This window comes from Phyllobates terribilis, unplaced genomic scaffold, assembly GCF_046119375.1.
Source record: "Phyllobates terribilis strain yellow unplaced genomic scaffold, ASM4611937v1 Scaffold_35__1_contigs__length_13245226, whole genome shotgun sequence".
Lineage (NCBI taxonomy): Eukaryota > Metazoa > Chordata > Amphibia > Anura > Dendrobatidae > Phyllobates > Phyllobates terribilis.
Window position 1 is genome coordinate 12,673,330 of NW_027362795.1, and position 26,180 is coordinate 12,699,509.

At 42.8% G+C, this 26,180-nt stretch overlaps 1 protein-coding gene across 1 annotated transcript in view; it reads right to left on the minus strand.

Annotated features, from left to right (window-relative positions):
* LOC141182658 (uncharacterized) overlaps positions 1–26,180 on the minus strand; it is a 44,285-nt gene continuing 18,105 nt past the window's right edge. Inside the window, exons 2-6 of the mRNA XM_073660819.1 lie at positions 16,698–16,847; positions 16,182–16,305; positions 16,001–16,098; positions 15,712–15,802; positions 1–4,919 (exon numbers count right to left, since the gene is read on the minus strand). Coding sequence (XP_073516920.1) covers positions 3,562–4,919; positions 15,712–15,802; positions 16,001–16,098; positions 16,182–16,305; positions 16,698–16,775 — 1,749 coding nt within the window. The 5' untranslated portion in view covers positions 16,776–16,847 and the 3' untranslated portion in view covers positions 1–3,561. The remainder of the gene's footprint in view (positions 4,920–15,711; positions 15,803–16,000; positions 16,099–16,181; positions 16,306–16,697; positions 16,848–26,180) is intronic.

A 26,180-nucleotide genomic window follows, 5' to 3' on the forward strand; every position in this document is an offset into this window, starting at 1 on the left:
TTTTGTTATACATGTTTATTTCCTTTATGTGTATGTGAACAACACAAAAAAAAAAACAGATAAAAAAAGGCAAAGTGAACATAATTTCACACAAAACCACAAAAAATGGACCGGTCAAAATTGTTGGCACCTTTTCTCAAAATTGTGGGGTGTGGGTAAACAACTTCGTTTCAAGCATGTGAAACTCGTTCATACTCAATTGTGGCAAGTAACAGGTGTGGGCAACATGAAAATCACACCTGAAACCAGATAAAAAGGGAGAAGTTGATTCAATCTTTGCATTGTGTGCAAGCGTGTGCCATACTAAGCATGGAGGACAGAAAGAGAAGAGAACTGTTTGAGGACTTGAGAACCAAAATTGTTCTAATCTTGAAATTCTTGATATTTTTCAAGTCCATCTCCAGAGATCCGGATGTTCCTTTGTCCATGGTGCACAACATAATCAATACATTTACAACCCATGTCACTGTAGCTAATCTCCCTGGATGTGGAAGGAAGAAAAACTGACGAAAGGGTAGTCCAGATGGTGAATAAGTAGCCCCACCAAAGTTGCAAAGAAATTCAAGCTGTCTTGCGTGCTCAGGGTGCTTCAGTGCCAACGTGAACCAGCCGTCAACATTTGAATTAAATGAAACGCTATGGCAGGAGAATAAGGCGGACCCCACAGCTGACACAGAGGCATACAAAAGCTACACTGCAGTTTGCCAAAATGTACATGAGTAAGCTAAAACCCTTTCTGGGGAAGCGTCTTGTGGACAGAAGAGACCAATATAGAGCTTTTCGGTAAAAGCACATCGTTCTACTGTTTAAACAGAATGAAGCAAGCAAAGAAAAGATCACAGTAACTACAGTGGAATATGGTGGAGGTTCAAAGATGTTTTGGAGTGGTTTTACTGCCTCTGGCATTGGGTGCCTTCACTGTGTGCAAGTCATCATGAAATCTGAAGATTACCAAAGGATTTTGTGTGGCAATGTAGTGCCTAGTCTCAGAAAGCTGGGTTTGCGTTCTAGGTCATGGGTTGCCAGCATGGCAATGACCCCAAACATACATCAAGAAGCACCCAGAAATGGATGGAAACAAAGTGCTGGAGAGTTGTGAAGTGACCGCCAATGAGCTTGGATCTAAATCCCATTGAACACCTGTGGAGAAATCTTAAAATTGCTGTTTGGAGAAAAATATTAAAATTTGAGAGTCTTCAGTAGTTGATACCTTTGGCTAACTGAAAAATTTCAAGACTACTCAGGTCTCTTTTCAGACACAGTATAACACAAAATCTGAAGTGTCATATATTTATACACAACAGGGCACAGGAATAATGCAATAGATAAGACAAGTGGCGTGAAGCAGAACTATTAGCATGGGAGAGGGAGAAGCAGTTGTGGCCATGAATATTGGAACAGTTCATTGATAAGGAGTGTGAAAGTTTTATTGTCCTGTGATTGAGGTCTGGTCCATGATTGTGACGCCCAAAACGGTCTGAGGAGCACGTTCCTTAGTTGACATAAATCCATATGACACATTAACTCCTGATCTGTGAGTGTGTCAAAGATTGTCATAAGTTTGTAATTCCACATTTTTCTGTCTCTCTGAGATTTGAAGTTACCTTTTAATACAAGTAATTTCATGTCCATGATGCTGTGATCAGGGATAAAAAATGTTTGGCCACAGGTAGATCTAATTTTTTTTCTTTTATTGTGTGGCGATGAGAATTCATCCTTGTTCTAAGTTTTTGCCCTGTCTCCCCTATGTACAGACCGCCAGCTGGACATTTGGTACATATAATTAATTACACTACATTAGATGTGATGAAGCTGAAAGTACCTGGGATCTTGTGGTTGTCTCCTGATTTGAGTTGGGAATCTTTATCTTGTCAGTGGTCATTATAAATAGACAGGTTTTACATTTTTTCTGGCTGCAGGGAAAAGTTCCTGTAGCTGTTGGAGAGGACAGGGAGTTTCTGATGATGATGCTTCTTAGATTTGGGGGCTGCCTAAATCACAGAAGTGGGGGGTCTGGAAATATAGATTGTAATCGGCATATTTTTGTAATAATGGTTGTAATTTCCATGCAGCTCCCATTAGCATCTCCAGATTTGGATTGTAGGCGACTACTAGAGACTCCAGATTGCTTTCTTGTTTAGTTTTGAAATGTAGGAGATGATTCCTTGATATTCTGGTGGCTCTTGCAATCTGGTTTACAATTGTTCTTGTATGGTAGTCCTCGTTCAAAAAGGTCTTTCTGAGGCCACCAAGGTGTTAATTTCAGTACAGGAGTAGTTGAGTGTTAAGTTGATGGTGAGATGAAATTGATTACAGTGTTCATGGAACGTCTTAAGCTGTTGCTGAGATTCTGTCCAGATGATTAAAATATCGTCAATGTAACGGTAGTAGGCAAGAGGCCTGATGGGACATGAGGACAAGAAGTCACTATAAAGCTTGGCCACAAAAAGATTTGCGTACTGTGGAGCCATTTTACTTCCCATTGCTGTACCAGTCTCCTGTAGATAAATGTTATCAAATTCAAATAATTGTGGGTGAGGATGAATTTTGTAAGTTTCACCGCAAAGGTGAAACAATCCTCCTTGTCTGTTTACTTTCCCTCCCAGTACCTTTTCTTTCTACCACGGTTAGGTTTCTGGGAAGTTATACTTATTCCTTTTATTTTTGGTTCTCATTAGCTTGCCTTCTGTGCCCTATATCAATGTGTCTTAGTTTCTCACTCAGGGTTTCCATATCTTCACACTTTTCTTTCCCCTTGTTGACAGTGTATTGCTGCCTCCCCTCTGATTCCTCAGGAGGTAAGAGAAACTCCTCAACTGCCTATTAGGGAGTTAGGTCTGAGGTGTTATTTTTAGTTGTGCAGCTAGGGCCTGTCTGCACAGAGACCAATTGGGTGTAGTTGCTGCATTCTTCCCTGTGTGGGTTCTCTGGTGGCTATCAAGATGCGCTTTCTGGTTAAAAGATTTCCCAAATTTTGAACATGAAAAATGCTTCTCTGCCCGACTCTCCTAAATCTCTTTTGCTCTTTATGATCCCAACTAGTCTCACCAAATACAAAAGGTCTTTAGTAAGCTACCTTATACAGGCTGCTAAGAATATCATTCCTCGTCACTGGAAAAGTACTTCTCCACCTACTCTGGAGGAGTGGTTCTGTGACATAGCTCTTCTAAATAGGATGGAACATTTGATTGCCCGATCCCCCACTGATTGTGATAGATACTGTGAGTCTTGGAGAGACTGGATTGAATTCCAGGAATCCGATGCCTACCGTCTTACATCACACTAATGTGACCCACCCTTTTCTCTGGTGCGTTTCTTCTCTGTCCGGATTGTGCTCTGCATTGGTTCGGGCCTGGCTGCACTATGTATAGTTTCCATTGGATTTTAGTAACTTCATAATTGTAATACTGTTGGCGTAAAATGTTCCTTTCCTTCCTTTTTCTTCCTATAACTTGATGTTTTATTGGACCTTATACTTATATTCTATGATATACTGATGCTGATATTGTCCTGGTTATTCTTTTTTTTTTGTATTTTTGTAATTGAAAATTATTTAACCTTTCAATAAAAATTGAATTTTGAAAAAGGCTTCTCCCCTGTGTGACTTCTCTGATGTTTATTAAAAGTTGCTTTCCGTGTAAAATATTTCCCACATTCTGAACATGAAAATGGCTTCTTCTCTGTATGAGTTCTCTGGTGTATAACAAGACTGTACTTCTGTGTAAAATGTTTACCACATTCCGAACATGAAAAAGGCTTCTCCCCTGTGTGAGTTCTGTAGTGTTCAACAAGATGGCATTTCTGTTTAAAATATTTCCCACATTCTGAACATGAAAAAGGCTTCTCCCCTGTGTGAGTTCTGTAGTGTTCAACAAGATGGCATTTCCGTTTAAAACGTTTACCACATTCTGAACATGAAAAAGGCTTCTCCCCTGTGTGAGTTCTCTGGTGTATAACAAGACTGTATTTCCATTTAAAATGTTTACCACATTCTGAACAGAAAAAAGGCTTCTCCTCTGTATGAGTTCTCTGGTGCATAACAAGACTGTATTTCCGTTTAAAATGTTTACCACATTCTGAACATAAAAAAGGCTTCTCCTCTGTATGAGTTCTCTGGTGTATAACAAGACTGTATTTCTGTTTAAAATGTTTACCACATTCTGAACATGAAAATGGCTTCTCCCCTGTGTGAGTTCTCTGGTGTCTAACAAGATCTGATTTCTGTTTAAAATATTTCCCACATTCTGGACATGAAAAAGGCTTCACCCCTGTGTGAGTTCTGTAGTGTTCACCAAGATGGCATTTCCGTTTAAAACGTTTACCACATTCTGAACATGAAAAAGGCTTCTCCCCTGTGTGAGTTCTCTGGTGTATAACAAGACTGTATTTCCATTTAAAATGTTTACCACATTCTGAACAGAAAAAAGGCTTCTCCTCTGTATGAGTTCTCTGGTGTATAACAAGACTGTATTTCTGTTTAAAATGTTTACCACATTCTGAACATGAAAATGGCTTCTCCCCTGTGTGAGTTCTCTGGTGTCTAACAAGATCTGATTTCTTGTTAAAATATTTCCCACACTTGGAACAAGAAAATCTATTCTCGGCTGTGTGAATTTTTTGATGTTTAGGAAGAAATTTTTTGAGAGGAAAACTATTTCCATATTCTAAAAATGTCTTCTTTTCTTTAGGAGCAGTTTGTTTTTTAATGCTTAATTTGTGACTATGATTTTCCTTAGTAGTCGGTAATGAATCAGAAGACAGGACCTGTTTCAAAGCATCAGGTGACATATCTTTGCTGTGAAGGGATGATGGTATATCTGGAGTAATGGCATTCACTTCAATTGTATCCTGTGGGATCTCAAGATCTGATTTAAAGATTGAAGATGTCGGCCGTCCCTCTGATCTCCAGGTACAGTCATCTGCCAAGATAAAAATCTATTATTTTTCAATAAAATATCCTTGGATTTTATATTTTTTTAAATTTCTACTGTACTTAAACTGTCTATAATAATGGCAAGTTATGTAAATATATTGAATTAATTATTCACCAAGACACTGACATTTCACAATCTAATAGAAAACCTCATAGGATGAACCAGTAGAGCGTGGTTTTCAACTGTTTATTCATTCTGCCTCCCAAATATGGAATAAAAAGCCAGCAAGTTATGTAGGCAACAATAATACCAATAAAAACTTCTACTCATCTCACAAACAACAAGCCCCACTCAGGTCCATCGTCTGTAAATAGAAAAAAATCATAGTTACCGGTAACAGGATTTTACAGAGCCCATGATAGCACCATCTGAGAGATGGTATCCGCCCACCAAGGACAGGAAACCTGCTTAATAAAAAAGGCGGTACCTCTCCTCCGCATCAGTTTTGTTTTAGAGGACCTCCAGACAGTATGCTAGTACACAACAACCACCAATAAAACATTTCTGACTATACACCCATATATAGAGAACACCATAAGTGATAAAAAAAAAAAAGGGGGGGGTATACAAGGGTGCTGTCATGGGCTCTGTAAAATCCCGTTACTGGTAGGTAACTATGATTTTTTTCCCCTTCTCCTATGACAGCACCACCTGAGATTTATATAGAACAGACACCTTAGGAATGGATCACCGCTTGCAACACCTTTCTCTCAAAGGATAGATCAGCAGATGAAGAAAGATCAAGCCGGTAATGGTAAGGTAGAAGGAGATTACCATGTTGCTGCCTTACATATGTTATCAATGGACACTTCTGCCTTCTCAGTCCAGGAGGCTGCACCAGCTCTGTGGAATGGCCCTTCAGGTTCTCTGAAACCGGCACATTACTAGGGGAATATGCTAAGCTAACGGCGTCCCTGATCCATCTAGCTATAGTTCCCCTTGTAACTTTAAGTCCCTTACTAGCTCCCTGGAAGGAGACAAATAAGGCATCACTTCTCCTCCAAGGCCTTGTTACCTCCAAATACTGAACCAAAACCAGTCTAACATCTAGAGTATGAAGCCTCTGTTCCTCTAAATCTTTTGGGTTAGGATACAATGAGGGGAGAATGATCTCCTGTGTTCTATGGAATTTGGAGGCCACCTTCGGAAAATAGGCCAGGTCTGGTCTTAACGCAACTCCATCTACAGTGACCTGTGTAAAAGGATGATTTACTGACAGAGCTTGTAAGTCACTAACTCTATGGGCTGATGTTAGCGCTATCAGTATCGCTGTCTTCAGAGTGAGAGTTCTTTCTTTCACGCTTCCTTAGGGCTCAAAAAGGAGACTTAGTCAGGGCTTCCAGGACCAGGTTTAGATCCCAGGGAGGCATTCTCGGGGTAGCAATAGGTCTGGATCTATCGTACGCCTTTTTAAACCTGATAACCCATCTATCTGCTGCCAAATTATAGTTATATAAAGCTCCAAGTGCTGATACTTGCACCTAAAGGGTACTGGTAGCCAACCCCATATCTAAGACACTTTGAAGAAATTCCAGAATAGCTTTAATAGGAATTTTAACCTTAGCTGAGTGCGCCAAAATAGATAGGAACTTTGCCCATGTCCTACCATAGATCTTAGTCCTCACAGGCTTCCTGCTTTTGAGCAGAGTAGTGACTAGACCTGGAGAAAACCCTTCCTGGATTAGTAACGACCTTTCAAACTCCAGGCCATCAAATGCCCGACCTCTGAGGATGGAAGACTGGGCCTTGCTTAAGGAGATCTGGAGCATCTGGAAGGACCCATGGATCTGACTGGGACATCCTCTTTATCCAGGTGAACCAGGGTCTCTTGGGCCAGAATGGGGAGATTAGTATGACCCTTGCCTGTTCCTCCCGGATCTTCCTCAAAATCGTTGGCATTAACATTAACGGGGGGGAAAGCATAGGCTAGGCCAAAGCTCCAGGGTATTTGTAATGCATCTACTGCATAGGGTCTTTCTGTTGGATTTAAGGAGCAGAAGATCCTTGTTTTTCTGTTTCGTTTGTTTGCGAAAAGTAGAGATGAGCGGTGTTAGACTCGAACTGTTCGCCAATCTCAAATTCAAGCTGTTTTGGGCGGTGTTCGAGTCGTTCGACGAACACGAACGATTTGCAAAAAATTCGGCTGTTCGAGGTTATGTTCGATAACTGTTCGTGCACCAAAAGCGTAACTGGATTTTTTCACAGTAACACTGTTATTAGTGATGAGCGAGCATGCTCACCACTGCTTGGTACTCGCCCGAGCATCTCAGTACTCGAGATGCTCGAGCAGGAGCTGGGGTCCCCATCCTGCATGTTTGGCGCTATTTAGAGCACCAATCATGCAGGGATTGTCTGCCACTCACTGTAATGTCACAGCCATGGTGGTTGTGGCATTACAGTGATTGCCCAAATTGATGGGAAAAGTGCTCACAGTGAAACATGAAAAGCCGGCAATTCAGCAGCGGCATACACCGGTACCCGACAATTTAGAACAGAAAGAATAGAGCATCACACATAGATTAGATAGATAGAAACATATCAGTCACATATATAATAAGTACAGTGACAGTGTTGGTTACTGTACTTGTCATTTAGTGTTAAAATAAAGGATTTATTAAAAAAAAAAAAATTGACGTGGGGTTCCCCGTAATTTTAGTCTCTAGCGGAGGTTAAGCAGACGGCTGGGGCAGATGTTTGAAGCCTGGGAAGGGGGTAATACCCACGGAGCTTCCCAGGCTACTAATATCAGCCCCCAGCTGAATACCTAGCCTGTACTAGCTATTAAAATGGGGGACCCAAAAAAAAAAAATGACGTGGGGTCCCCCCTATTTTAATAGCTATAAAAGGCTAGGTAAACAGCTGGGGGCTGATATTAATAGCCCAGGAAGGGTGCCATGAATATTGGCCCCCTCCCAAGCTAGAAACACCAGCAGTCAGCCACCCCAGAAATGGCGCATCCATAGGATGCGCCAATTCTGGCACTTAGCCTCGCTGTTCCCACTGCCCTGTAGCGGTGGCAGTGGGGTAATAAGGTTGGGGTTGATGTCAGCTTATAAGGCCATCTGACATCAAGCCCAGGTAAGTAATGGAGAGGCGTCTATAAGACACCCCCATTACTAACCCCATAGTCAAAGTTAAAAAAAAAACACAAACACCCAGAATAAAGTCCTTTAATTGAAATAAAGACACAATTCTTTATTGTTCTAAATTAAACCATACTTACCATCACGCCCATTCCAGCTGAAGCCAATGTCTTCTGCAATAAAAGTAAAATAATAAACCAACCTCATCCTTACCTTTCCATGGTTCCCAGGACGGCTTCAGCTCTGCTACATTGACATGACAGGCTGGATCGCAGCAGAAAGCCGCCCTTTTTATCTTGAAGGTTTCCTGTCCTTGAAGGGCGGATCCCCTCTCTCGTTGTGCCGTCATGGGTGACAGAAAAAATCTGATCTTTAGTTTTCTTTGCCTCTTATATGCAGATCTGAGAGCATAAATTCATGTTGTTCTGCAAACTGTAGAATCTGCTCTTTCACTAACAGGAGAGGTCGGGATCTCGTGCCCCCCTGATGATTGAAATAGGTGACTGTTGTCTGACATAATTCGGATGTGTTGTCCCTGTAGTTGGGAATTGAACTTCATCACTGCACTATTTACCGCCGACAGCTCCTTCATGTTTTGAGGAGAAGGCTTTCTCGCTGTCCGACCAGACTCCTTGTATTACACGATCTCCCAGATGTGCTCCCAGCCATCTCAGCTTGAGTACTCTGTAATTATGTCCCTGACCTAATATGACCAAAGACCTCTCTGTGACAGGTTCTCCCAATCCAGCCACCATGCGATTGAGATGATGGCTGTATTGGAAAGTGTCATCTTCCTGTCCAAGTGTCCCCTGAGTTGTTTCTCCGCTGCTAGTATATCTTGCTGCAGATATCGGGAGTGTATCTGAGCCCACTGGACTGCTGGGATACATGATGTCATTGTACCTAAAAGAGACATTGCTTTCCTTAGGGTCATGGATGGATTCCTGACTACTCCTGAGGCTAGGGACGCAATTCTGTTTTTCTTGTCTTCCGGTAGCAGACAAGTCTATCCCTCTGAGTCCAAGATAAGCCCTAAAAAAGACGGAACCGTCCAAGGCTCCAGGCTTGACTTCTCTAGATTCAGTATCCATTCAAGATTGATCAGGCTGGCTCTGACTCTTGTCAATGCGAGTTTTCAATGCTCTCTTGATTTGCATACTACCAAGAAGTCATCCAGGTAAGGGACAACTAGAGTATCTTGTTCTCTCAAATGCGCCATTACCTCCAGAATGATCTTCGTAAAGATTCTTGGAGCCATGGAGAGGCCAAAGGACAGAGCTGTGAACTGAAATTGCCTCACATGATTGAGGATATACACAGCTACTCTCAGATACTGCTGGTATCCTGTATGGATTGGGACGTGGTAATAGGCGTCCTTCAGGTCGAGGACACTCATATAACAACCCGGGAACAACATCTTTATGGCTGATATTATACAGTACAGACCAAAAGTTTGGACACACCTTCTCATTTAAAGATTTTTCTGTATTTTCATGACTATGAAAATTGTACATTCACACTGAAGGCATCAAAACTATGAATTAACACATGTGGAATTATATACTTAACAAAAAAGTATGAAACTACTGAAAATATGTCTTATATTCTAGGTTCTTCCAAGTAGCCACCTTTTGCTTTGATGACTGCTTTGCACACTCTTGGCATTCTCTTGATGAGCTTCAAGTGGTAGTCACCGGAAATGGTTTTCACTTCACAGGTGTGCCCTGTCAGGTTTAATAAGTGGGATTTCTTGCCTTATAAATGGGGTTGGGACCATCAGTTGTGCTGTGCAGAAGTCTGGTGGATACACAGCTGATAGTCCTACTGAATAGACTGTTAGAATTTGTATTATGACAAGAAAAAAAGCAGCTAAGTAGAGAAAAACGAGTGGCCATCATTACTTTAAGAAATGAAGGTCAGTCAGTCTGAAAAAATGGGAAAACTTTGAAAGTGTCCCCAAGTTCAGTTGCAAAAACCATCAAGCGCTACAAATAAACTGGCTCACATGAGGACCGCCCCAGGAAAGGAAGACCACCTCTGCTTCTGAGGATAAGTTTATCCGAGTCACCACCCTCAGAAATCGCAGGTTAACAGCAGCTCAGATTAGAGACCAGGTCAATGCCACACAGAGTTCTAGCAGCAGACACATCTCTACAACAACTGTTAAGAGGAGACTTTGTGCAGCAGGCCTTCATGGTAAAATAGTTGCTAGGAAACCACTGCTAAGGACAGGCAACAAGCAGAAGAGACTTGTTTGGGCTAAAGAACACAAGGAATGGACATTAGACAAGTGGAAATCTGTGCTTTGGTCTGATGAGTCCAAATTTGAGATCTTTGGTTCCAACTACCGTGTCTTTGTGCGACGCAGAAAAGGTGAACGGATGGACTCTACATGCCTGTTTCCCACCGTGAAGCATGGAGGAGGTGTGATGGTGTGGGGGTGCTTTGCTGGTGACACTGTTGGGGAATTATTCAAAATTGAAGGCATACTGAACCAGCATGGCTACCACAGCATCTTGCAGTGGCATGCTATTCCATCCGGTTTGCGTTTAGTTGGACCATCATTTATTTTTCAACAGGACAATGACCCCAAACACACCTCCAGGCTGTGTAAGGGCTATTTGACCAAGAGGGAGAGTGATGGGGTGCTACGCCAGATGACCTGGCCTCCACAGTCACCAGACCTGAACCCAATCAAGATGGTTTGGGGTGAGCTGGACCGCAGAGTGAAGGCAAAAGGGCCAACAAGTGCTAAGCATCTCTGGGAACTCCTTCAAGATTGTTGGAAGACCATTTCCGGTGACTACCTCTTGAAGCTCATCAAGAGAATGCCAAGAGTGTGCAAAGCAGTCATCAAAGCAAAAGGTGGCTACTTTGAAGAACCTAGAATATAAGACATATTTTCAGTTATTTCACACTTTTTTGTTAAGTATATAATTCCACATGTGTTAATACATAGTTTTGATGCCTTCAGTGTGAATGTACAATTTTCATAGTCATGAAAATACAGAAAAATCTTTAAATGAGAAGGTGTGTCCAAACTTTTGGTCTCTACTATAGATTCCATCTTGAAGGGTCTGTAGATTAGAAAGTTGTTTAGGCCCTTCAAGTTGATTATGATCCTAAAGGAGCCATCCGGCTTCTTTATCAGAAAAAGGGGCGAATAGAATCCTTTCCCCTGCTCGCTTATTAGTCTCTCTCAGAACCTTATTTTCCATTAGGTTTAATACCTCTTGCTCCAGGGCTGTTTGCTCTCTGGGCATCCTGGGAGACGAAATCATGAACGTCTGCAGGGGAATGGATCTGAATTCCAGTCTTAGTCCTGTCTTTATAATCCCTAATATCCAGGCACTGGATGTAATTTTTTCCCAGGTAGGCAGAAGTGGGACAGTCTGCCTCCTACCTGCGGAGGCCCATCACTTAGGGGTTTTTCTGTTCTCAGAGGAAGGGCCTCCGAACATGAAGCCTCCACTCCTTGTCCTTCCATCTGCCCTGGTCTCTGGAAAATGTACCTATGCTATACTTCCTTTTACGAAAGGAAGTCTTGTACTGAGGCATCAACACACTGGAAAACCAGTGTTTCTTATCTGCGGCTTTATCCAGTATGTCATCCAGAGCTTAGCCAAAAAGAAACTCCCCTTCACACGGGATTGAACACAGTTTCATCTTAGACTGTACATCACCTGACCAGCTCTTGAGCCACAGAGCTCTGCGAGCTGCGTTGGATAAATTCACTGATCTGGCGGCCAGCCTTACCAAATCTGCCGACGCGTCCGCGAGGAAGGCAGCCGCCCCCTGCATTAGCGGAAGACAGGCCAGGATTTTTTCCCTTGGAATGTCCCCTTTAATCTGGTCTTCTAGCTGCTGCAACCAGACCATCATTTACCTGGCTGTGCAAGTGGCTGCGACTGCCAGTTTCAATGCTCCCGCTGGTCACTCCCAGGTTTGTTTTAATAAGGTTTCCGCTTTTTTATCAAGAGGATCTTTGAAAGCTCCTAAATCCTCAAACGGCAGGGTGGATTTTTTTTTAGAGAATTTTGATACTGTCACGTCAATTTTTGGGGTTTTATCTCACCTGGTTGACTCTTCTTCCTCAAACGGGTATCTGCTCTTTGAAGGTGATGGTAACTGCCCTCTCCTATCAGGTCTTTTCCATTCCCTGTCGATGAACGATCCTCTCATTGACGGGGAATGTGCGCCTCTTCTTCTGATCAAGACCCCCAAACATGATGTTCTGAACAGTCCTAGAGGTCTTGGTATCGGCTATGCCCATAGTTGTTCTGATGGCTTTAATCAGCTTATCCGTGTTTTGCACTGGAAAACACGGCCTACCTCCTGTATCGCTAACTGAGGAAGATGATGATTATGAGGATGACGAGTAGGTAGGAGAGGAAATAGACTTCCCCTTGCCCTGGAATACTACAGATTCTTCTGAGTCTGATGTATGACGTCTCAGCTTCCTACTCTTTTTACGTGTAGCCAACGTCTTTAGGGAGTCCCTAACCTCCGTCTGGACTAAAGATTTTAAATCCATAGCAAAATTAGGTGTTTCCTGTGATTTTTCTCGGATACAACTCGGGCTAAGCTTTTTAGTATAAATGCTGGGAAAATGAACCCCGCACAGCGCACACTCCTTGTTATTCCTCTTGGCACTACACTTTTTGGGGGTTTCCTAGTAGAAAAAATACATAGAAAAAAAAGGGACCCATCTACTATGGTGAACTTTCACGTAGATCACTCACTACTCTGCCGTTCAGGGTACCGGAGATTAAGGCTGGATCAATGCATATGATTGCTCCCGGCTGGAGGTGGTGGACTCGCGACCTGCCCTGCTCCTCCGGCTGGTCTTGCTGCCGCTTGTCCGACTGCCACTGCTGTGGCCTTGATGGAGCTGCTGTTGCTGCTGAGGCTGCTTTGGTGGCCCCTGCTGCTGCTGCTCTGGTGACTGCGGCTCTTGCCGCAGGGCGTGTCACTTCCTGACACGTGCCCTGCGTGTGCGCAGCCCCATGGCCCAGCATTTCGGCGCGCAACGTCAGCAGGGTGCGCCAGAAACTGACATGCGCCCTGCGCGTGTGTAGTCCTGGTCCCGGCACGCTACATCAGCAGGGCGCGCCGGAACCTCTTGACACGTGCCCTGCATGTGCGCAGCCCCGGAAGTCCCACTTGCTGGCGCGCTCAGCCACGGGGTGCATAATACCACTGCACTCCCGCGTGTACCCTTGGTGGGCGGATACCCTCTCTCAGGTGGTGCTCTCATGGAAGAAGGGAAAAAACAGAGGTTTCCATAAAGGCTCTTGAAAAGCAACATGGCTTCCATAACCCAATCCAGCTATATCCGATCTCCCAAAGTCAAATCTCCCCCTTGCTTCTGAGCCTTGCAGTGTGGCCAAAGCACATTTAGCATCCATTTGGCATTACTTTAGTGAGAAGAACCCACTTAATTTACGGTGTGTGTCTCCCCTGGAGCACAATCTGGGCACTATGTGTTGGGCAATAAAATGGCATAATTGCAATTTTCACTCTCTAACATCCACTGCGTGCTAATTTCCGGAAAGTGCCGGTAGACTCAAAATAGTCACTACCCCTTTAGATTAATTCCCTGAGGGAATTAAAATTACACAATGGAGCAATGGAGTCACTTTATGTGGATTTCACCGTGCTGCCCTGCTTAGGACAGCACGATAGCTCAGTGGTTCGTACTGCAGCCTTGCAGCGCTGGGGTCCTGGGCTCAAATCCCACCAAGGACAACATCTGCAAGGAGTTTGTATGTTCTCCCCGTGTTTCTCTGGTTTCCTCCCACACTTCAAAGACATACTACTGATAGGGAATTTAGATTGTGAGCCCCAATGGGGACAGCGATGATGAATATGTTGGCGCTATATATATATATAAAAAAAATAAAGATTATTACTGCTCTGGTTTTCTGTTATTATGTCATATTAGGGCTTCTGCAAATGGTGTGTCCCATCTCCTCTGGGACCTGCTCCTGCGATGTCTGCTTCTGTCACCAGGAGCCGCCTTATTCATTCTGCAGGCGGTGCTGGTGATGGAGGAGACGTCAGAACCAGAAGTTCTGGGCGGTGCAGGACTTGTCCAGCCAGTAAGATTAGGGTTGCTGGGATCAGTAGTACCATCCAGTCTGGCAGTATGGGTGTGTGTGCTGTCAAGCTGGAGTAATCTGCTCCCTGCTTCAGCCATTTGGAAAGCACCGCACCCTACTAAAGCTGGAAGCATATTGCCGGAAGCTGCCAGATACAGCCTTGTTCTCCTCTGGTTCAGTCCTCTGTGCTCAGCTCCCGGCTTGTGGATTTGTTTCTGTTGTGACCTCGGCCCGTTTACTTGTGTCTTCTGATTTTGTATTTTCTCTGCCTTCCTGGTTCTGTCCCAACTACCTGACTATTCTTCTTGGCATCTCACACCATAGAACAGGTAACACCATGGCCCAAGCCTGGGGGTCTATGTGTAACTCCAGATACATGTAGAGGGGTTAAAGAATGAGGAGCAAAGCAAGAGTAGATAGTGCCAAACCTGTTCGTGGTGGCCATCTTTTGAGCTACCAAGTGACCACGATACTTTGTGTCTGCAAACTAATCCACCAAGATCAGCATTCAAACAGCTAAATGTCGCTCCTTTCCTTCTTAACCTGCTTTGTGCCCAGACAGTGGTGTACAACCGTATATAGGGTATTGTCGGAATAAAGAGAAGATGCAAAATAATTTGTAAGATCCATTTGTTTCCTATTATCCTTTGTGAAGAATTCCAAAGTTATCCCCGCATAAAGTGACACACATCAGATTTGAAAAAATGGGGCCTGATTAGGAACACAAAACTGGCTGTGGGAAGGGGTTAAATCAGGAGTATTTTGGGCACTAACTATTGTAGTGAAAAAACTGAGTATAGACAACAACACATCTACTGAAATGACCAAACTCAACAGTCTTCATCAGTAAAAAATGAGTAACTAGTGGTGAAACTTCTCTGGGGTAATTAGAGTATGGGGCTCGGTGGCTCTTGGCAACCTAAACTATGGTAAGGGCAAATATTTTCTGTCAGAGGAGTTTCAAGAAGAAATATTAGTTTTAAAAGAAATTGAAAAGTCAGGATAAAGGGAAACTCTGCTGTTATTGTACAGAAATTCACACTTGGCCTCACTGCACATTTAATGTTGTAGATCATAAAAGTGAAGTTTGTCCAGAAAGACTGGACCTGGTCTTGTAGGGACCATATGAGCACATTCAGCAGCACAGAAAGGAGAGAGGGTGGATTCATCCAATAAGATATTAGGGATCTAGGAAGCCAACAGCATCATTACCCTCCGCTTTCTCTAACAGGACCATCATATTTTTCTTTAAGTGATTTTCTAACTTGTCAGCACATTCTACGTACGCTGTCATTTGGTTTTGTAGTTAATAATAATAATCTTTTTATTTATTTATTTTATTTTTTGTAGTTTACAGATCTGGGCAGGTAATGGTCAGCGAGGTGGATTGTCGAGGTTGTAAGTTCTATAGAAAAGGGCTTTCAATGTCTAAAATTATTTGAATAGTTTTTGGTGGAGGAGAATGTTGTTGTCTAGAGGCAAAATGGTGATCACACGACTGTAATACGGCCGGACTACACCACCGATAAAGCAGCCACAGCCGGTGACTGAGAAGAATCTGTGACTTCTCTGCATTTAGTGGTTACTACTCACCTGGGTAGTCATATGTAGGAATCTCCTCTTTACACTGCTCATCACCCCTCACATATGTCTCTGTAGTATTAATATGGGTCAGATCTTCACCCTGAAACAAATATTGTAAAAGTCACAGACAGATGGAGAAGTCCCATCTATGATCATCTCTAATCCTGCCATCTCCACCGTCCTCATTACACAAGTATAAAACATATAATACTGGTGGATAAAACAATACTGAACACAAGACCTTCACAGACGTCTACACATCATAGGGGAGATCTCATGATACCTTCTCTCCATCTACCTGATGATCCTGAGGAACATTGGGATCCTCTTGTTTACAGTCCTGCGGAAGAAGAGGACGGGGACATCTCTCTGGTGTTGTCCTCTTACTGGATAGATCTGGAGGAAACACATACAGGGACTGAATTCATGTTTTACATACAGATAATCATAGGCCGTGTGTATTTAGTCCTGTCTATTACCTGGTGATGTGAGGGGCTGGGGAACCTCCATCATGACGTCCTTGTACAGATCTTTGTGTCCTTCTAAATACTTCCACTCCTCCATGGAGAAATAGACAGCGACATCCTGACACCTTATAGGAACCTGACACATACAATGATGGCGTCATCACCCCAATCCCTTCATAGCTTTACTGTATAATGTCCCAGCATTCCCAGCAGTGTCACCTCTCCAGTCAGCAGCTCAATCATCTTGTAGGTGAGTTCTAGGATCTTCTGGTCATTGATGTCCTCATGTATCAGGGGGTGAGGTGGAGGTCCTGTGATTGGGCTCAGGGGTCTTCCCCATCCCTCAGACACAGGGTCCTGACAGCGCTCACTAGAGGTCTTCTTCACTACTGTGTAATCCTGGTTATGGAGAGACACATTAATAAATCTCACTCCAGACATTTCCAGAGTCCTCACCTCTCCAGTTCTGTCCATCTGTTATTCCCATAGATAAGAATAATGTAATGTGACGTCATCAGAATCTCTCACCTCTCCAGTAAGCCGGAAGAGGATCTCTAGGGTGAGGTGTAATATCCTCTCAGCCATCTTGTCTCTGTCCATATCCATGTTTGATGGGTAAATCAGGAAAATTCTCTTATATAGAAGATCTTCACTGAGAGAATCTGATATTGTAGAGACCTGAATGAGAAGATGATGAGCTGATGTAACATCATAAAAATCCTGCGTAATAATACAATTACTGGAGATAATAAGGGGAAATGTAGTCTCAAAGGCAACAGATAATGATGTCACAGTAGTTGAAGTGGGTTTATGGACCCCTAAACACTTCCCTAGTGTCCACAGCAATTGTCAAAAGCGGGAGGTGGCACTTGTGGATGGTATAGGACCCCCAGGGGGCACTCCTGTAGTTGTGGTGTCTGGGTGCAAGTTTGGAGTGCCCGTGATGTTTGTGCAATCACACGCATCCAGACACGCAGGTGAACTTGTAAAATATAACAATTTTACTGAAGGAGGTAACGGGGTACAGTCTCTCTTGAAGGCAAAGGTTACAGTATTTTGTGCATATGAAAGTAATGGTTCTCTCCACATGAGACAAGCGAGGTTATGGCCTCTCAGGGCGGCTGGAGCAGAGTTCTCTTGACTTGCTAGTAGAGGAAATGCTATGCGCAGTCTAAGAAATATTACACTGATGGAGGGACCTTCACAGATTGGCTCTCCGTGGAAACACACTAAAGTCTGGGTGTGCTCACAGTTTTTAGCCCACCGTTCCCTTTCGCAGGGGGTAGTCGATGGTGTGGCAGCCACGTGGATCTGGTCCCGGCTAGAAGCAAACAGGATAACCAGCGTGCAGGAGAGCACACGAACAGCGGTATCTCTCCTGACTGGAAGAGGCTTGTGTTTTGTGAAGGAGATTATGTGGAGAAAAATGTCCCCCAGCGTGGACTGGCATGGAAACTCTTCTGTGAGAAATAGTGTCTGTCTCCTATATCTTCGTTAGGCAGCTTGAACCCCCCACTACTGATTTGTACCAGTGCTCAGTCAGTGTGCGAGCCCTGAGCTGAGAGACTCCTCCCAGCCGTGTCTATGGCAGCTTATTGTGAGGAGAATAATCACTTACCTTTCATATACACATATTGGCCAGTAGATGGCAGGAAAGTCCAATTTACAATGCAATGTATTATATCCCCTAACTCACAGTGCCCACAGTGGAACAAGTCTACTATCACACTACAACTATCTCATTTAGCAGCAGTAGAACGGGTACCGGGATGCCACAGAAACATATGAGGAGATATATTATTTTACAGTATTTAGTTTTCTGCTTTACATCTAGTAATAAAACCTATACATTTTAGGCCACAGACAACAAGCAGTTTCTTCCTCGGAGTCTGTAGCTGATCACGTTTCTCATAGACTCATCTTCCATAAAGCCAATTCTCGTCTCATTTACCAACACTGTAATGGACATTATCAATACTGCAGGAGATTTTCATTACACGTGATATGAGGAATAACTACTTCATCATGAGGACGACATCTTCATCTTCTACTACGGCTTTAGAAACATATTTGGCCAGAGTTCTTCACTGACTACATCTCCATCGGCCGTCTATATGAATGTTTCCCGTCTTCCCTGCACTGTAATCTTCTATCACGTTAGATCTCATGTCTGATTCACACACAGAAGTTTGAGGCTTTGACATATAGTAAAGTTTTTAATATTAAACAGAGTAGGACTATCCCTAATAGGTTCACCTTGCCATGGTTGGGATAGGTTTCATGCTATTTTTGATCAAAAACAGTATTCTTAAGAACCCTATTTTATTTAAATGCACTTTTGCTTTTTATTTATTTATTTACAGCAGGGTTTATGATCATTTTTCTTCTTGTATTTTTTTTTCTGATTTATGGCCATAGTAAACATACATTTATGTGCTGCATGTATACCAACTTAAACCAAGCTCAAATTCTTGTTTTTCTCATGGGCACCATAGTGGCGGGGTGGGCTGCCGCTATGGATGATACGCCTCTAACTATCCAACTATGATGTGGTAAAAATCTCTGAAAAGTCTGAATAGACTGTTAGAATTTGTATTATGGCAAGAAAAAAGCAGCACTTGAAACTCTCCCCAAGTGCAGTTGCAAAAACCATCAAGCGCTACAAAGAAACTGGCTCACATGAAGACCGCATAGGGAAAGGAAGACCAAGAGTCACCTCTGCTTCTGAGGATAAGTTTATCCCTGTCTGCAGCCTCAGAAATCGCAGGTTAACAGCAGCTCAGATTAGAGACCAGGTCAATGCCACACAGAGTTCTAGCAGCAGACACATCTCTTCAACAACTGTTAAGAGGAGACTTCGTGCAGCAGGCCTTCATGGTAAAATAGCTGCTAGGAAACCACTGCTTAGGACAGGCAACAAGCAGAAGAGACTTGTTTGGGCTAAAGAACACAAGGAATGGACATTAGACTAGTGGAAATCTATGCTTTGGTCTGATGAGTCCAAATTTGAGATCTTTGGTTCCCACCACCATGTCTTTGTGCGACGCAGAAAAGGTGAACGGATGGACTCTACATGCCTGGTTCCCACCGTGAAGCATGGAGGAGGAGGTGTGATGGTGTGCTTTGCTGGTGACACTGTTGGGGATTTATTCAAAATTGAAGGCATACTGAACCAGCATGGCTACCACAGCATCTTGCAGCGGCATGCTATTCCATCCGGTTTGCGTTTAGTTGGACCATCATTTATTTTTCAACAGGACAATGACCCCAGACACACCTCCAGGCTGTGTAAGGGCTATTTGACCAAGAAGGAGAGTGATGGGGTGCTATGCCAGATGACCTGGCCTCCACAATCACCAGACCTGAACCCAATCGAGATGGTTTGGGGTGAGCTCGACCGCAGAGTGAAGGCAAAAGGGCCAACAAGTGCCAAGCATCTCTGGGAACTCCTTCAAGATTGTTGGAAGACCATTTCCGGTGACTACCTCTTGAAGCTCATCAAGAGAATGCCAAGAGTGTGCAAAGCAGTCATCAAAGCAAAAGGTGGCTACTTTGAAGAACCTAGAATATAAGACATATTTTCAGTTGTTTCACACTTTTTTGTTAAGTATATAATTCCACATGTGTTAATTCATAGTTTTGATGCCTTCAGTGTGAATGTACAATTTTCATAGTCATGAAAATACAAAAAAAAAATCTTTAAATGAGGTGTGTCCAAACTTTTGGTCTGTACTGTATGTTCTTAAAACTAGCAAAATTACAAGCTGAATGGCTTGTTGTGGATGTATATAAATAGATGTAAACAATGATGCTGCTGAATAATTGGTACAGTCACTACCTAACCCTATCCCGCACCTAAACAAAGCTGATACTGCCTAGCTGCGGAGGTTGGCACCCTCAACAATGGTGACCCCACTCACTGCTGGCTGTACCTCAGAAGCCCTTGTGATCCCTTGCTGTTTTTGTAAGTTTGCCCACTGACAAAGACATGAACAGTCTATAATTTTAAGGGTAGGTTAATTTTAACATTGAGAGAGAGACTATCCATATAAAATCAAGAAAATCACATTGTATAAATTAGATAAATTTTCATTTTGCAGTAAGAAATAAGTATTTGATCCCCTACAAAAAAAACACAAAGAACAAAGTATACACCCTAAAATGTAACTGTTAATAGATATTTTAAAAAGATAGCATCAATAAATCAAGGACAATAATCCAGATAAAAGTATGGGGGAGGGATAGCAGTGGGATAGCACAAATGGCATTCAAACTCACCCTATAGGCCCTTATTCAAATAGGTGTGTTCTGGATAAAGTATTGCGGCGCTTCCAGATAAAATCCAGTAGGTTTTTTCATCCAGAATTTATTTTTCAAAAGAATATAAAATATAGAATAGCAAGATACAATGCGTTTCGGCTCATTGCAGAGTCTTCCTCAGGTAGAATTTTATAATCATATATCTAGAGCTATCCTTCCTTAAATACCCTTCTAAACTGAAAAGGTGAAAGAGTGACTCGCCTGGTTCCTTAATCACGTTAATTTAACAAGTTTGTGCGAATAATTGGTGTGACAGTCTGAATTTGTATCTGCTCTAGTAAAAACAGTTAAAAAGTGCCAACATATTTAAAAATGTAAATAATATACAGTACAGACCAAAAGTTTGGAAACACCTTCTCATTTAAAGATTTTTCTGTATTTTCATGACTATCAAAATTGTACATTCACACTGAAGGCATCAAAGCTATGAATTAACACATGTGGAATTATATACTTAACAAAAAAAGTGTGAAACAACTTAAGATATGTCTTATATTCTAGGTTCTTCAAAGTAGCCACCTTTTGCTTTGATGACTGCTTTGCACACTCTTGGCATTCTCTTGATGAGCTTCAAGAGGTAGTCACCGGAAATGGTTTTCACTTCACAGGTGTGCCCTGTCAGGTTTAATAAGTGGGATTTCTTGCCTTATAAATGGGGATGGGATCATCAGTTGTGTTGTGCAGAAGTCTGGTGGATACACAGCTGATAGTCCTACTGAATAGACTGTTAGAATTTGTATTATGGCAAGAAAAAAGCAGCTAAGTAAAGAAAAACGAGTGGCTATCATTACTTTAAGAAAGGAAGGTCAGTCAGTGCGAAAAATTGGGAAAACTTTGAAAGTGTCCCCAAGTGCATTTGCAAAAACTATCAAGCCCTACAAAGAAACTGGCTTACATGAGGACCGCCCCAGGAAAGGAAGACCAAGAGGCACCTCTGCTTCTGAGGATAAGTTTATCCGAGTCACCAGTCTCAGAAATTGCAGGTTAACAGCAGCTCAGATTAGAGACCAGGTCAATGCCACACAGAGTTCTAGCAGCAGACACATCTCTACAACAACTGTTAAGAGGAGACTTTGTGCAGAAGGCCTTAATGGTAAAATAGCTGCTAGGAAACCACTGCTAAGGACAGGCAACAAGTAGAAGAGACTTGTTTGGGCTAAAGAACACAAGGAATGGACATTAGACCAGTAGAAATCTGTGCTTTGGTCTGATGAGTCCAAATTTGAGATCTTTGGTTCCAACCACCGTGTCTTTGTGCAACGCAGAAAAGGTGAACGGATGGACTCTACATGCCTGGTTCCCACCGTGAAGCATGGAGGAGGAGGTGTGATGGTGTGCGGGTGCTTTGCTGGTGACACTGTTGGGGATTTATTCAAAATTGAAGGCATACTGAACCAGCATGGCTACCACAGCATCTTGCAGCGGCATGCTATTCCATTCGGTTTGCGTTTAGTTGGACCATCACTTATTTTTCAACAGGACAATGACCCCAAACACACCTCCAGGTTGTGTAAGGGCTATTTGACCAAGTAGGAGAGTGATGGGGTGCTGCGCCAGATGACGTGGCCTCCACAGTCATGAGACCTGAACCCAATCGAGATGGTTTGGGGTGAGCTGGACCGCAGAGTGAAGTCAAAAGGGCCAACAAGTGCTAAGCATCTCTGGGAACTCCTTCAAGATTGTTGGAAGACCATTTCTGGTGACTACCTCTTGAAGCTCATCAAGAGAATGCCAAGATTGTGCAAAGCAGTCATCAAAGCAAAAGGTGGCTACTTTGAAGAACCTAGAATATAAGACATATTTTCAGTTGTTTCACACTTTTTTGTTAAGTATATAATTCCACATGTGTTAATTCATAGTTTTGATGCCTTCAGTGTGAATGTACAATTTTCATAGTCATGAAAATACAGAAAAATCTTTAAATGAGAAGGTGTGTCCAAACTTTTGGTCTGTACTGTATATATAAAAAAAAAATTAAAAAAAATAAAGAAAGGATCATACATCTATTCTATCATTTAAACCATCAGGATATAAACACCGCATACGATAAATCCAGAAAGATTCTTTTCTATTTAATATTTGAGTTCTATTCTGAGTGGAGGCTGGTATATGTTCTACAGGAGTTATTTGTACTTGGAATTTCCCTCTGTGGGTATGCAATAAGTGACGTGATAGGCTGTGAGTTAAAAGTCCTATTTTAGCGTTATAGCGATGTCCAGTAAGGTGGTTTTGAAGTTTTCTAGTAGTACGACCTACATATTGTAGGCCGCATTTACAGGTGATAATGTATATAACATAGACTGTTTGACAAGACAGATGTTGTTTAATTAAAAACTTTTCACCTGTACTGTAAGATATAATCTCCTTACAGCCATGTGTAATACATCTACAGCAACAGCAGAGTTTCTTTCTACATTTAAATACTCCCACTCCCACTGTTATAGCTGTATTAGTTCCTCTTTGTTCAAATTGAATAGGAATATTTTTAAGTCTGCTAGGAGCTATCAGATTCCGAATGGTTTTTCCCCTTCGAAAGGTACCGTATTTTTCGGACCATAAGACGTATTTTTTACCTCCAAAAATTTGGAGGAAAATGGGGAGTGCGTCTTATAGTCAGAATGTTGTATATGGGTGTACAATATGTGTATATTTATGTGGGGTGTGGGGGGGAGCGGTATCGGTGGAGGAGCGGGGCACAGGAGGCAGCAGCCGCCCGCTGCAGCCTACACTGTCCCCGCTGCTAAAGAAAATGAATATTCACTGCTCCCCACGCCCATGAGGCGTGGGGAGCACTGAGTATTCATGCTCCTTAATAGTGGTATACAGTGTAGCCGCGCTGCGGCTACTGCCGGCTATCTCCTGTGCCCGCTGTTAAAGGGCATGAATATTCAACCTCTCTCCATGCCTATGGGTGTGGGGAGTGGGTGAATATTCATGCCCTTTAATGAGCGTGCACAGGAGACAGCCGGCAGCAGCCGCAGCGCGGCTCCGCTGTGTGCCGGCTATGAAGGAGAGTGAAGTCACTGCTCCCCGCGCACACAGTCCTGGCGTGGGGAGCAGTGACTTCCGGCAGCTGATCTCTCCATGTGAGCCGCGCATGGCAGTGACATCATGCGTGGCTCACATGGAGAGATCAGTGCAGGCAGACCGGACGCAGCGCTGGAGGAGAGAAGAGAGGTGAGTAGGAGTGTTTATTTTTTTAAATGTGCAGCCTGATGGGGATTAGGGGTGCCATGCATACCAGGACAGGGATTAGGGGTGCCTGCATACCAGGACAGGGATTAGGGGTGCCATGCATACCAGGACAGGGATTAGGGGTGCCATGCATACCAGGACAGGGATGAGGGGTGCCATGCATACCAGGATTGGGTATGATGGGTGCCATGCATACCAGGATTGGGTATGATGGGTGCCATGCATACCAGGATTGGGTATGATGGGTGCCATGCATACCAGGATTGGGTATGATGGGTGCCATGCATACCAGGATTGGGTATGATGGGTGCCATGCATACCAGGATTGGGTATGATGGGTGCCATGCATACCAGGATTGGGTATGATGGGTGCCATGCATACCAGGATTGGGTATGATGGGTGCCATGCATACCAGGATTGGGTATGATGGGTGCCATGCATACCAGGATTGGGTATGATGGGTGCCATGCATACCAGGATTGGGTATGATGGGTGCCATGCATACCAGGATTGGGTATGATGGGTGCCATGCATACCAGGATTGGGTATGATGGGTGCCATGCATACCAGGATTGGGTATGATGGGTGCCATGCATACCAGGATTGGGTATGATGGGTGCCATGCATACCAGGATTGGGTATGATGGGTGCCATGCATACCAGGATTGGGTATGATGGGTGCCATGCATACCAGGATTGGGTATGATGGGTGCCATGCATACCAGGATTGGGTATGATGGGTGCCATGCATACCAGGATTGGGTATGATGGGTGCCATGCATACCAGGATTGGGTATGATGGGTGCCATGCATACCAGGATTGGGTATGATGGGTGCCATGCATACCAGGATTGGGTATGATGGGTGCCATGCATACCAGGATTGGGTATGATGGGTGCCATGCATACCAGGATTGGGTATGATGGGTGCCATGCATACCAGGATAGGTATGAGGGGTGCCATGCATACCAGGATGGAGGGATGCCAGGCATACCAGGATGGGGATGGGGACCACATATAAAAGGAAGGGGGGCGGCATATATACCAGGATGGGGGATATTATCAGAATTGAGGGACATTACCCCTAAACCAGTGTCAGCAGAAGACCCCCTCCCCCTTAAAAGTGCATCATGACCACATTTTTTGCTTAAATTTTTATTTTTTTATTTTCCTCCTCTAAAACCTAGGTGCGTCTTATGGTCCGGTGCGTCTTATAGTCCGAAAAATACGGTAATCCCCGGATGGTCAGGTAGGGATTCTCTTAGGAGAGGATCTTGTTGCAGAATATGCCAATGTTTGCCAAGTATTTTTCTAATACTGGCATTTTCCTTATTAAAAGCTGTAATAAAATTAAATTTATATTTATTCTCTTGTGAGGAGATATCTATTTCTGGTTTTACCTAATTACTCATAGCCATAAGGCAATCCTTCTGTATTTTCTTCCTATTGATTTCATATGCTGCAGAAATTAGTTTATTCGGGTATTTTTTTATTTTAAAACCTGTATTATTTTTCCTTATATGTAGAAATTGGCTATAGGGAATATTTGTTTTCCATTTGTGAAAATGTGCACTGTTGAATTCCAGATATCCATTTGAATCTACTGGCTTAAAAAATGATTTTGTTATTATTGAGTTTTTTTAAAAACTGATTTCTAAGTCTAAAAAATTAATTTTATTTGTACTCATACTACATGAAAAATGAATACCCCATGTGTTATGATTCAGTTCATGAACAAGTTGTTCTGCCGTTTTCTGATCACCCTTCCACAGGATGACTAAGTCCTCAATATACCTACAGTACAAAAAAACATCATTTATGTTATATTCATTATCACCTGTAAATGCGGCCTACAATATGTAGGTCGTACTACTAGAAAACTTCAAAACCGCCTTAGTGGACAATCGCTATAAGGCTAAAATAGGACTTTTAACTCACAGCCTATCACGTCACTTATTGCATACCCACGGATGGAAATTCCAAGTACAAATAACTCCTGTAGCACATATACCAACCTCCACTCAGAATAGAACTCAAATATTAAATAGAAAAGAATCCTTCTGGATTTATCGTATGCGGTGTTTACATCCAGATGGTTTAAATGATAGAATAGAAAATGTATGATCCTTTCTTTGTTATTTGTATTTTATTTTATATATATTATTTACATTTTCAAATATGTTGGCACTTTTTAACGGTTTTTACTAGAGCAGATACAAATTCAGACTGTCACACCAATTATTCGCACAAACTTGTTCAATTAACGTGATTAAGGAACCAGGCAGGTCACTCTTTCACCTTTTCAGTTTAGAGGTGTATTTAAGGAAGGGTAGTTCTAGATATATGATTATAAAATTATACCTGAGGAAGACTCTGCAATGACTCGAAACGCGTTGTATCTTGCTATTCTATATTTTATATTCTTTTGAAAAATAAATTCTGGATGAAAAAACCTACTGGATCTTATCTGGAAGCGCCGCAATACTTTAACCAGA